Source organism: Elephantulus edwardii, unplaced genomic scaffold (genome assembly GCF_000299155.1).
Source record: "Elephantulus edwardii isolate Elephantulus edwardi_28Jun2011 unplaced genomic scaffold, EleEdw1.0 scaffold00151, whole genome shotgun sequence".
NCBI lineage: Eukaryota > Metazoa > Chordata > Mammalia > Macroscelidea > Macroscelididae > Elephantulus > Elephantulus edwardii.
In genome coordinates, this window is record NW_006399901.1 from 519,480 (window position 1) to 531,795 (window position 12,316).

At 37.7% G+C, this 12,316-nt stretch overlaps 1 protein-coding gene across 3 annotated transcripts in view; it reads left to right on the top strand.

Annotated features, from left to right (window-relative positions):
• The window catches only part of MTMR3 (myotubularin related protein 3), a 161,023-nt gene that overhangs the window by 92,947 nt on the left and 55,760 nt on the right, over nt 1-12,316 (top strand). For all 3 annotated transcript variants that reach the window (XM_006894775.1, XM_006894776.1, XM_006894774.1), the window contains one exon: nt 2,252-2,333. In XM_006894775.1, the coding sequence (XP_006894837.1) occupies nt 2,331-2,333 (3 nt within the window). In that variant the 5' untranslated portion in view covers nt 2,252-2,330. The remainder of the gene's footprint in view (nt 1-2,251; nt 2,334-12,316) is intronic.

The following is a 12,316-nucleotide window of genomic DNA, read 5'->3' on the forward strand; positions in this document are numbered from 1 at the left end:
ACTCGACGGCACATAACAACAACAACAACAACATGTTCCTTTGTGTTTGAAGTGAACATTCTCCCAGGTGATACAGCACTGCTCTGTCAGTTTGCTGTACTGAGGAAAATTGGGGTTGCTCTGATACTGATTGCTTTGCCATTGGTGTCTCAAATGCTATAATGGTTACACATGCTTAACAGTGTTTGGTGAAGCTCGAGATTAAGACAGGCTTGGAAGCAGGAATGGCATCCACTTCCTAAACAACATGTCTCTGGAAACTGCAAAGTTAAAGAAATGACAGTAGTTACAGAACAGCGTTAAGGTCTTTTGTTCATAGGGTCACTGTGAGTCGTCCTTGACTGGTCGGCACATAACAACATGATGATGTTGCCTTTTCTCCTGGTAGTGAAGATCTTTGTTTTCTTATTGAGATGCAGTCCATATTGAAGACCCAGTATACAGGTCCGCCTCAGTTTCAGTAAGCAAGGTTGTGTCATCAGCATAATGCAGATTGTTCTTGAGTCTCCCTCCAAGCCTGGTGCTACATTTCATCTTCATAAAATGCAGCCTCCCGAATGATCTTTTCTTTAAATAGATTGAACCAGTATGGAGAAAGCATACATCCTTCATGTACTCCTTTCTTGATTTTGAGCCATGCAGTGTTCCTTTGCTCTGTTTGGACAAAAGCTTCCTGATGTGGGTATAGGTTTTGCATGAGCACAATTAAGTGTTCTGGGATTCCAATTCTTCTCAATGTTAGTCACAATTTGTTGTGATCCACACAGTCAAATGCCTTTGCATAGTTGATAAAACACAAATAGATGTCCTTCTGCTACTCTCTGCTTGCAGCCAAGAGACATCTCACATCACCAGTTATATCTCTGGTGTAACAGCCTCTTCTAAATCCAGTTTGTATTTCTGGCAGTTCTCTGTTGCTATACTGTTCTAGTTGTTTTTGGATACTATTCAAGAAGATTTTCCTTGCATGTGATATTAGTGATACTTTTTTATAATTTCCACATTCTACTGGGTCAGGTTTTTTTTGTTTGTTTTTTTTATTTTTGAATGGGAATAAATAGGGATCTCTCCCAGTCAGCCAGCCAGGTAGAATGTTCTCAGTAGTTTCTGGTTTTCTAGTTGGGCATTCTGACTCTCATTCCTTCCTCATTTTTTTCTCCTCCATTTATCTTTTCTCTTTGCCCAAAGAGAGAGCTTTGGCTTCTTTTGCCTGCCCCTCTTTGCCAACTCTGTCCCAGCCCTACCCCGTGGACTTTTCCTTACACATATTCTTCACCATTCTTCCTTTCTCATAATTTTTTTTGCATTTTCTACTTTCGTCTTTTTTCCTCACTGCAAACAAACAAATTCTCCTAAGAGTTTTTTCTTTCTCTCAGAATTTCCTTAAATCAGGAATTACTGAGTTATTCTAATTTACAACTTACCAGCTTTCTAAAGTATTTTTTACTCTCATATTGGTTTCTTATTTTAATCTTACTTTCTTGAATGAGTCGTTATGAATATAGTCATTATAACAGAAATAAAACCTGGGGTTTTATTTTATTTATTCTGGGTATAAAATATTTGTTTGGTAAAATAATGTTTTATAGCAAGTCTTTTAGGAGAAATTCCAGCTAGAACTTAAAAAACCACCAAAAACCCACAAATGGATTGTTGATCCTTAAAAATCTGGTAAAAAGAATAGCACAATTTATGTCAGTTTTGAAAACAATATAGAATAAAGCATTAGCTTCATGTTTTACATAAAGATAAGCACAAACACAACCCCTGAAATATTTTAAGACTATAGTTTTGCATCTGTAGATTGATTTGCATTATTATGCCTTAATTATTTTCATCCAAGTTTCAAGATATTTATTAATTTTAGCATCAAGAATATAAATAATTGCTATTTCTTTAGCAGGAAAAGGTTAAGGCCAGGATAATTTTGCAAAGGCTTTATAGAGTGTGGCTTTTCCTGGGGAATAATAAAGTCTTTGCTGTTGAGTTAGAGTTGACTCATAGATGACCCTCCCCTGGATTTTCAAGACTGTACATGGCATGAGAAGAGCGATTGCTCATTTATCTTCCAAGGAGCCACTGATGGATGGCTCTGAATCATAGAGGCATGCAGCACAACTAGTCACTATTTTTTTTTTAAAGACTGACTCTGATTAGGTCTTCAGGTCCATGTAAACATAGTTTCTTTAGGATATTGGTCAGTTTTGGGGGAATATTTTTAGAAAATTTTGCCCTTGTTTTTCTTTTTAAGATCTTGGCATAAGGGAAAGAAGAACCACACCAGACATTGAAGGGACGGGGATCTCTCCTCCTAATCTGGGCCTCCTGTCATGGTAAGTACAAAGAAATGATAAAAAATCCCAATTAAAACAGAGGAGAACTCTAACCTGACACTTGTTATTAGGTGCCATTAAGTCAGGTAGTGACCCTGTGAACAACAGATCTGAACCTGTCCTATCCTGCGCCATCCTCATCATCTGACATATTTGAGCCCATTACTGCAATCACTGTGTCAATCCACATGGTGGAGGGTTTTCCTGACTTTTGCTGACCCTCCACCTTTCCAAGCATGAAGTCCCTATCCAAGGAATAGCCTCTCTAAAATCACCTAATTGTCACCAATTAATTTCCTACTTAGGGTGACCTTTGTGTGTCGGACTAAAACACTAGTTTCTGTACCTTTCATTTAGCTGAGTCTGGTAATGATTTGTACCACCTAGAAACTCCTTAAGTCCATATTTCTTGGTTTTTTTGGTGATAGACACTGTTTCCCAAACTCTTCTTTTTGATGATTTCCTCTTATTTTTATGTGATAATTATAGAGGATGTGAAGCAGTTTCATTTTTGCTGCATTAATTCGGTTAGGTATGTTTCTGATTTTTTTTTTTTGGTTGGCTACTAGCATATTCTTTACGTGGTTATGCTGCTAACCTAAGAAAAGCATCTTTCCTGTGGTTCGAATCCCCCAGTGGCTCCACGAGAGACAGATGGACAGCCTCTTCCTGTGTGATTAGTATACTCCAGAAATCTGCTGAAGGGTCAGCTATGAGTTGTTTGTAAATCAAAGGAAGGGAGTTTGACTTTTGAATAAAATGGAGTAAAAACTGAAAACACATGGTTCTTTTTTCTCCAGGTTCCTGAGAAAGTAGGTTATAGTGAAAACTTTTCCCACCCCACGCCCCTTGATTGTATTGTGATAGGGACATCTGCATATTCTCTATGAGTTTATGTTTCTGGATAGAAGTAATTGGACTGTTGGGCCAACCACATTTTCATCATTCCTGAGGACATATTAACAGTGCTTCATCTTTTTTAAAAATAAATGATTTTCTGTAATACTGGCCTGTGTCTACCTTGTGATGCATCCTGGATTCAAACTCTTGCTTCATGGCCAGTGCACAAAGAAGGAATTGAAAAGCCTGTGTTAATTTCAAGCTTCATTAGGGACATGGATGGAAAATACTTTTCAGAATGAAAAACAAAAGAAAACTAGTTGTGCAGAAATGTTGTGTTAAAAGGAAGGTGGGAAGAAAAGTATCTGCTCCTGTCTTCAATCTGGACCAGTGCTTGCTTAGTTTGTGGATAGTATGGCTTTTTGATGCACTCTATACCTGAATATTGATGAACTTTTAATATTGTATCTCTAGACTATATTTAATTTTACTGGGTTTTCCACAAAATGTTCTGCTTTGAAAAAGGTTTTTAATATTTTATGGCATGTATGCCAGTGCTAATGAATAGCAAATGGCAGACTCATCAAAGCAGCTCTGTTCTGTGTTGAGACTTTGTCCTGTTATTGTACACCCCATTAATAGCAGCAGTGTGTTCCTTTTCCCAGTGCTGTTGAGGTCTGGGGTGCCCAGCCGAAAGTCTTACTGATGTGTTCCTGCAGCACTGGCTTTGGAGATTCTCCTGCATGCAATAGTGGAGGAACAATATAGTGATACATCTTTTTCTTTTATAAAAGCATTTCATGAAAAAGCATTATAATAAATTTGTACAGACTTTCATTTACGATTCAATCACAAAACTCCATGAATTACTTTTAACTATATCTACTCGTCACTTAGTGACTATTTTGTTAGGTGTCATTTTGCATTTATAAAAAATAATAATTAAAAAAAATCTTGCCTGTTTTCCTCATTAATGATGTACCTCTAGCAGTAATAATTTAAGAGATATTGGCTCAAGCTAGAGCAGGAATCAGAGCTATTGTACATGGAGTCGCTGTGACTTAGAGTTGACAGAACAGCACATGACAACTACAGCAGGTGAGAGTAGTGATTGATGTGACAGGTTGACATGATATGTTGTCTTGGGAAGACAATGGTTCTCAGTGGTTTGGCAATTATGTAATAATTTGACAGTCATGTAATGATGTAGTCATCTTCCATTGTCACATGGTGTGTAAGAACCTGAAATTCAGAACTTAATCATAATTGATAATATATATTTAATATGTATTGACTATGCCCACTCATATCTCACTATTTTACATTGAGCTTCTGTATCTTCAGTGCACTGTGTTACTTCATAAGTCTGTTCTAAGTCATAGTCTTTTTAACTCCCACCTAATGGCTGGTCGGAAGGCACAAATATGAGGTGTCTGTGGCCCAGTATGGGAAAGCTTGATAATAATATAAATAAGGCAAATGGTATCTTCTAGGTTGTTGTTGCTAAATACTGTTGGGTTGACTTCAACTCTCACTGACTAAAATACTGCTCAAACATGTGCCATCTTCACAGTTTCTAGTGTGTGTAAGCCCATTGTTGCAGCTGCTCTGCTAGTCTCTCTTGTGGAGAATTTTTTCTCTTTTTTTTGATGATTTTCTACGTTACCAAAGGAGTCCTGATGATGTTGGCTGTTTACTGAACGGTTGGTGGTATGATTATACCAGCTGCTTTGAGGACCACAGATTGCAGTTTTTCCTGTAAAGGTTTACATCCTAGGAAACCCACAAGAGGATTTCTGTAAGTTGCAATTAGCTAGATGGCAAGGGGTTTGTATTGGTTCCTATTTTACCAAGTATGGTATCTTTGTCCAGGACTTGGCCCCTCCTGATAATAGGGCCACATTAAGTGTGACCAGTCTCATCATGCTCTATTTTAACAAGCATTCTGGCTGCTCTTCTAAGATTGTTGTAATTGTTAGGTGCAACCTTTAGCCAACCTGTGAACAACAGATCTGAACCCTGTCCTATCTTCTACCATCCTCATCATCTCTAACACACTAGAGCCCATGTCAGTCCATCTTGTCAAGTATCTTCCTCTCTTTTGCCAACCCTCCACCTTTCTCAGCATGAGTACTCTGTCTAAGGAAAAGCCTCTCCTAACATTATGCCCAAAATATGAGAGAAAGCTCTGTCATCTTTGCCTCCAAGGAGCATCATGGTTGCGCTTTCTCCAAGGTGTTCTTTTTGCAGTCTGTGGGATATTCCCTACTCTTTCCAATACCTGAGCACAAAGGCATTAATTCTTCTTCTGTGATCCTTATTAATTGTCCAGCTCTCAGACACATAACAAGTGATTGAAAACACTATGTCTTGAACCAGACACATCTTAGTCTTCTGACATCTTTGCTCCTCAGTAATTTGCAGAAGTCTTGACTGCAGTCTTTCCCAATGCAGTATGTCTCCTTCTAAGATAGATTTATTTTTTAACTGTCTTTCATATATTCACTATTCTTTGCCATCACCACAGTCTTATTTTGGGTGAGACCATCCAAATAACGTGTAGAATGCTAATGGGGGGATTTATCAGTTTTACCATGTTTTGAAAGACCAGGCTTTAAGAGCGCCATTCTGAAGGGCATAGAATGAGAATCTCACCACTAAAAAAAAAGAAGAGGAGGCAGAGAGTGTGACATGTCCTTTGATCCCGAGATTCCTTGAACCTGGACATGACAAGATGACATCAGCAGAGACAGCAGAATGCCAGAAAACCAGCTCACGACAGAGCTGTGGGCTCTCAGCTCACAGAATAAGAAGGCTGAGTGTCTTAGGCCGAGAGGCTTACTTACTGGTGGAGTTGATGCTTCTAGACCTTTGCCAAAGCATTAGGTTTGCTGACTCAGGAGCTCCAAGTGCCTCCAGGCCCAGGCTTTTGGAAGAATAGAGTGCCATTGGCATTTGGGGTGGTAGAATTAGAAGAGCTTTGGAACTTGCCCACCAAAGCAGATGCCAAGACCATGATGCTGAGGCCAGAGAGAAGTCTTTCTTGGCAGTGATAAGGGAGTTTTGTAACACTTTCCCGAGCAAGGCAGAGACCAAGTCCACAAGGTCAGGGGCCAGAGAGAGCTCTGCATTCAAGTGTGGCTGAAAAGAGGCTATCTTGATGGATGAACTGTATCCTGAGTTATTCCTGAACCTGAAAGTAACCTATTATTTCCTTAATAAATGCAGTTATTTGTGTTTATTGTCTGTAAATTCTATGGCTGGCATAGAATTGGCAGAAAAAGTTTAGAGTGTGGAGCATGGGGTTATGTCTGACTGCATAGAAATTAGCTTTGGACTGTTGCTATATTGCTGTTAAATGCCGTCCAGTTGAGTATGACTCATAGCAGCCCTATGCACAAGTGAATGAAGGATTAAACCTTCTCCTGTGCTGTGCCATCCTCATCATCTCTGACACTTGAGCCCATTCATTACTATATTCCCAGTATATGTCGTTGAGGATCTTCTTCTCTTGCTGACCTTTCCAGAATGAGGCTGTTGCTCTAAAGAGGAGTGATTTTCACCCTTGTGAAGTCATCAGAGCCCAGATGCCATTATTATGCTCTCCACACAATTTTCCCAGTATCTTTGATCCTTTTTATATAAGGAATTCATAAAACATGGTTTTGATGAGTTGAAATCAACATGACACATAATTATGAGCATTAAGAAAATGTTTTATAAAGGAAAATTTCAAGAATATGCAAAGAGAATATAATATAGTCCATTGAACACCTCCTACCCCCCACTCTGCTTGGATTACTTTCTAGTAAATCCCAAGAATTTTATCAAGGAAAAAGTATTTTAGGTGGTTCTTAGTATCAGTCATAGGAATAGTTTCTGGAATTGAGTGGGAATTCGCTATTTTGTTTCCTTTTACTTTGCCATGATTTCTTACATGCATTTTACTCTTAGGGTTAGGTAGTTTTCTTATCCTGGACTAGTATACAGTTGACACTTACTTAAATGTTGTAGGGATAGGGGTGCCAGCCTCCTGTGTAATTGAAAATTCATGTACAGTTTACAGTTGACCTTTGACCAGTAGAGCTCTGAACTAAGTGGGCCCACTTGGACACTAATGTTTTTCCTGTTGCTATTATTGTAAGCTGAAGTGTATTTCCATGAAATGCCATGTAATACTAATTATCTCCGCGAAAAGAGTTCATCTTTCTCAGGACAAGTTATCAGGAGAAAGTAATCCCTGGAGAAGGACTTCATGCTTGATAAAGTAGGAGAGCTGCACAGCTCATACAAAGATGTTTAACAGTGCTTGAGCTCGCTGCTTGAAAAGACAGGGCAGGGCAGGCACAAGTGGGTAAGTGGGCCCACATAGCTCAAAACTGTGTTTGGTCAAGGACCAATTAGGATATGAACTTAGTGACTAGAAGGTTGGGTTGGTTGGCAGTCTTAATTTGTTGTGTTCTTTAAATATTTATTCAGTGTTGACTTCACCCCTGAGTTCGGCACTTAACTTCAGTTACCTGTGGAAGCTCAGCCCATTGCAGAAAGAGCGATGGTGGTGGATCCCTCTGCAGAAATTTGTTAGTGACCTCACAGACCTTACAGAGTATGATGGAGACTTGAGACCTACCTTACCTAGTCTATAGCACTGAGTGTTCCTGAGCAATCCCAGGAAACTACATCCTCTTTACTACTAATGAACCTACTGTTTAGAGCCTGGGAACATTTGTTTCCAAATGTCTTGTCAGCTCAAGACTTCTCAGTTTGTTTGTTTTCTTTTCCCCCTCTTTTATTGCCTTCCAAACCCAGTTCTATAGCAAATTTGGCCTCTATTTTACCTATGAAAGAAACTATGACTCATTAATTGAAGGAGTTAATTTAGCTCATGCTTAGAAAATAATGTATTTTGAATCGCCACTCTCTAGAAAGTCAGGGAGTTGGTCTACATGCTAATGAAGTTATGCAGATTAAATACATTTTTATACACAAGGCAGAAACATTCTGAAACATGCCATCTAGGTAATGTGAGATGGTATTTTTCTTTTCTTTTTTTTTTTAAATTTTATTATTTTTGTGTGAGTGTACCGTCAAATCAGATCTGACTGGTACAGGAGGAGATTGTCCCTCCTTCCCCGGCAGAGCATTTGGTGGATTCGAACCGTGCACCTCTGGGATTGTAGTTGCAGCTCCTTACCACCAGGCCACCAGAGCTCCCCGAGATGGTATTTTTTCAAAAAAAGAGCATTTATTTGATTTGACTATGAAAGATTTGACTCTGTTTTCATATCTTCTGGCCTAATTATCACTTGTTATTTTTAAATCTCTAAATCTATTTTCTTGTTTTTAGCGGCTACTGTAGTTACATAGATTGGCTTTGATTAGCAACCGAGTTAGTGTGCCAGCAACAATGGATAAATAAATGGCTTCTTCATTTTTGCTCCCCCAATCTTCAAAGGCCTTTGATGGCTTAGTACCTTGTTAACATGCTGGCTGCTAACTTCAGGGTGGTTGTTTGAATTCATCAGTTGGTGCATGGGAGAAAAAAAGATAGGCAGTCTTTACCATAAATATTTATAGCTTCTTAGAAGTCTCTGGGTGGAAGTAACTAAGAGAATATGCCGTCCCCTTTTCCTTATGAATCAGGGTGAAGTCTCTCTCAGGGAGGAGTGATAGGGAATGGCAAAGGACACACTGACAAAGGAGATTAATCAGAACTGGCTTTGACAAGCACTGTGGCAGTTGGATAATTCAAACAGACTTTCAAGTGGGGGGGGGAAAGAGGAATGAACTGGGGGGGAGAATAGAGAAAATAGTGCAATAATGAATGAATGAATGGAAACCCAAAATCTCTGTAAATGTTCATTAAAATTAATAAAATTTAATAAAAGTCTCTGGGTTAGGATTCACTCAATAGCAATATCTACATTATTTCAGTCCTTGAACATTTCAATATCAGTTGAAAACTGGGTCACAAAGTTACTTCAGGAAACAAAAATTTAAAAAAGAAGTAATGAATCGTTCTAGAAAATGATCTGTAACTGTGGTGGCCTGGTGGTGAGGAGTTGTGCTCCCAACCCAAATGCATGCAGTTTGAATCCAGCTTCTTGGCAGGAGAAAGATGAGCAGTCTCCTCCCAGGTGATTTACAGCCTCTGAAAACCTGTTGAAGAGTCACTCTGAGTTGATTCACATAACAATATGAGTTGGCACAAAAAACAGTGTAAAATGACCTTGGCAAGAATAAAAGTTGAGGGCATAAATGTTTATGTAAATTTAAAAAGCATATTTAATGTTTATGTAAGAACTTTAAAAAACTTTTATGTTGTAGAATCTTCTACTTTTCCATGTTTGCATGAGGAACATTTCCCTAAATTCAAAGTTCCTCGCTTTTTATTTAATTCCTTAAGTTAAATACTTTGTTCTTTTTTTTTAAAAAATACTTTGTTCTTTAAGAGTTGCATCTTAAGAATGAAAATAGGAAAGTACAATGAATGAATGGAAAACCAAAGTGTAAACTTTCATTAAAATTAATTAATTAAAAAAGATTGAAAATAGGACTAATGAAAACAAAAAGCAAGTACTTAATGATAGAAAAGTGGATTCCTTTTAAATGTAACTGTGCCCCTCATTATCTTTTATATTGGCTTCACAAGAGATAACATGCAAAGAGATTTATTATTTTATGATGGATAGAAACTTGATTAAATTACTTTAGCATTTACAGGGCTGAGATATTTACATTTACTTTTTTTACATCTTGACACTTGACATTTTGAAGACTCTTAACATCAATCTTATGACAGTCCACAAGCTTCCTAAATTATTTTTGCTAAAAAATTAAAAAATCTCAGATGTCCATAATTTTGTGCTTGAAATTCCTTACATATTTACCATGATTTTCAACCATCAGATAATTTCAAATCAAAATTATAAGCATTTTAAATACAATGAAAGCTTTCATAGAAGAAAATGTGTGTATGACTTTAGATGGTATTGAAAGTCTGTATTTAGTAAGAGCCCTCTTGTTGCAGTGGAGAAATGCTCAGCTGCTAACTCAGAGATTGATGGTCTGAACCTACCAGTGGTCTTGCCAGGAGAAAGATGTAGCTATCTATTTCAATAAAGATTTACAGTCTTGGAAACCATGTTGGACAGTTTTAATCTCTTGTATAGAGTCACTGAGAGTTGGAATGAACTTGATCATAGGGGATTTTGTTTTGGTTGAGGGAGGTGGTTAATTTAAATGGCTATTCATTCAGATCTCAGTATGACCTTTTCTGCCATTGATTGGGTGGAACAAGGAGATTGATATTAGGGAAAGCCTGACTTTTCAGTGGAATAGTTTTAATGTTTAGTGTTGGAGTATAGGAAGCTCTGGTGGTCTGGTAGGTAAGGAACTACACTGCCAACCTGAAGGAGCACATGGTTCAAATCCACAAGCTGCTCTGCAGGAGACAGATGAGCAATCTCCTCATCTGTGATTAAATTGAGGGTCAGCTACGGGTTGGTTCTGACTTGATGGTAGACCACCAGCATGACAACACTGGAGTATAGTAGAGAAATAGTAGGTAAACATTTGGTATCATGACTTACTGGATTCTTAAATTTTTAACTTCCCTAAAAGCTTTTGTTTATGTGGGTTTTATCTTTGTATATTTACTGTATTAGATACTGTATTTGAGAAATATATAAAAATTTTAACGTTAGTTTAAAATATAAATGGATTATATGCTAACATAAATAGCATTTTTAATGAATATGTGCCATTTCTTCTTAAACTGATAAAAGAGTGATATTGTTTTACCCTTTTGTAAATATCTTTAACATTTAGTTTAATAGAGAGATCTGGACTCTTTTATCTGTTTCGACATTCAGTTTGTTGTTTTTTGACTGATTGTTGTTGTTGTTGTTATGTGCCGTCGAGTTGCTTGCGACTCATAGCGACCCTATGTGCAATAGCCCTAAACTCTGCTCTGTCCTGTGCCAATCACACTGTCACTGACACTCCCATCCCGATTATCCCAGTCACTGAATTGATCCACCTCATAGAGGGCCTTCCCCTCCTGCGCTGTCCCTCCACCCTCCCAAGCATGATGTCCTTCTCCAAGGACCGGTCTCTCCTCACAACTTGTCCAAAGTATGTTAGACGGAGCCTCAGAATTTTTGACTGATAGATATTAAGAAAATCTAGCTTCACACAAATATGTAGTAGAAAAGGAAAGAGCATTTTAAAATAGTATTTCCAGATAATTGTAGATCTTTTTCTTAAATAGTACATCAAAAGTTAGCAAGTGTAGGCCTTTAAAGGTTGATGAAATACAGAATCGAAAGCCATATCGGTAAGCCTTTGTCTCTTATATTACATGAAATTCTTTTTAATCTACCACATTAAATGGATAGTTTACTTCTGAATAATGTTTTCATATCACACATTAAAAGTTTGGAAAAGTAATGGGCTCATTTGAGAAGTGCAGATTAAAAAAAACATGTTTGATACTATACTCTTCAGAAAAGTTTTAACTATTGGGAATCTGTTAAGTTTGTAGTGGTATCTAACAGGTTGCTCAGAATTCTTATTTTTGTATAAGAGATTTAACATTAACAACAAATTCTGCCAGTTGGAGAAAAGATCTGCCAAAGTGATTATTTGTTTGCCTGTTGGTTGTTCTTTTAATACAAGTGATGTTTAAGGGGAAAAATGTAGCTTGCAACTGAAAGTTGCACAAATGCTTTGTCTTGAGATGACTATAAAACTTCAGTATGCAATAGAAGTGTTTTGTGTGTATTTTAAAATAATTTTTTTTAGGGGATGGCTTTTCAGAATATACACAACAGAGAATGCACTAATTTTGAAATTTCTCCACATACAATTAATTGATCCTGATTATATTTTTTTGAGTTGTGCAACCGTTGTCCTTTACTGAAATGTTCCTCCCCATTAATATCGACTTGTTGTTGTTATGTGCCATCGAGTCATTTGCGACTCATAGCGACCCTATATACAAGAGCCCTAACTGTCGTTCTGTCTTCTGCCAACCTCACTGTCTCAAACACATTCATTCCCACCACTCCACTCACAGAATCAATCCATCTCATTGAGGGTCTTCCTTTCCTGCACCATACCTCCACTCTCCCAAACATGAT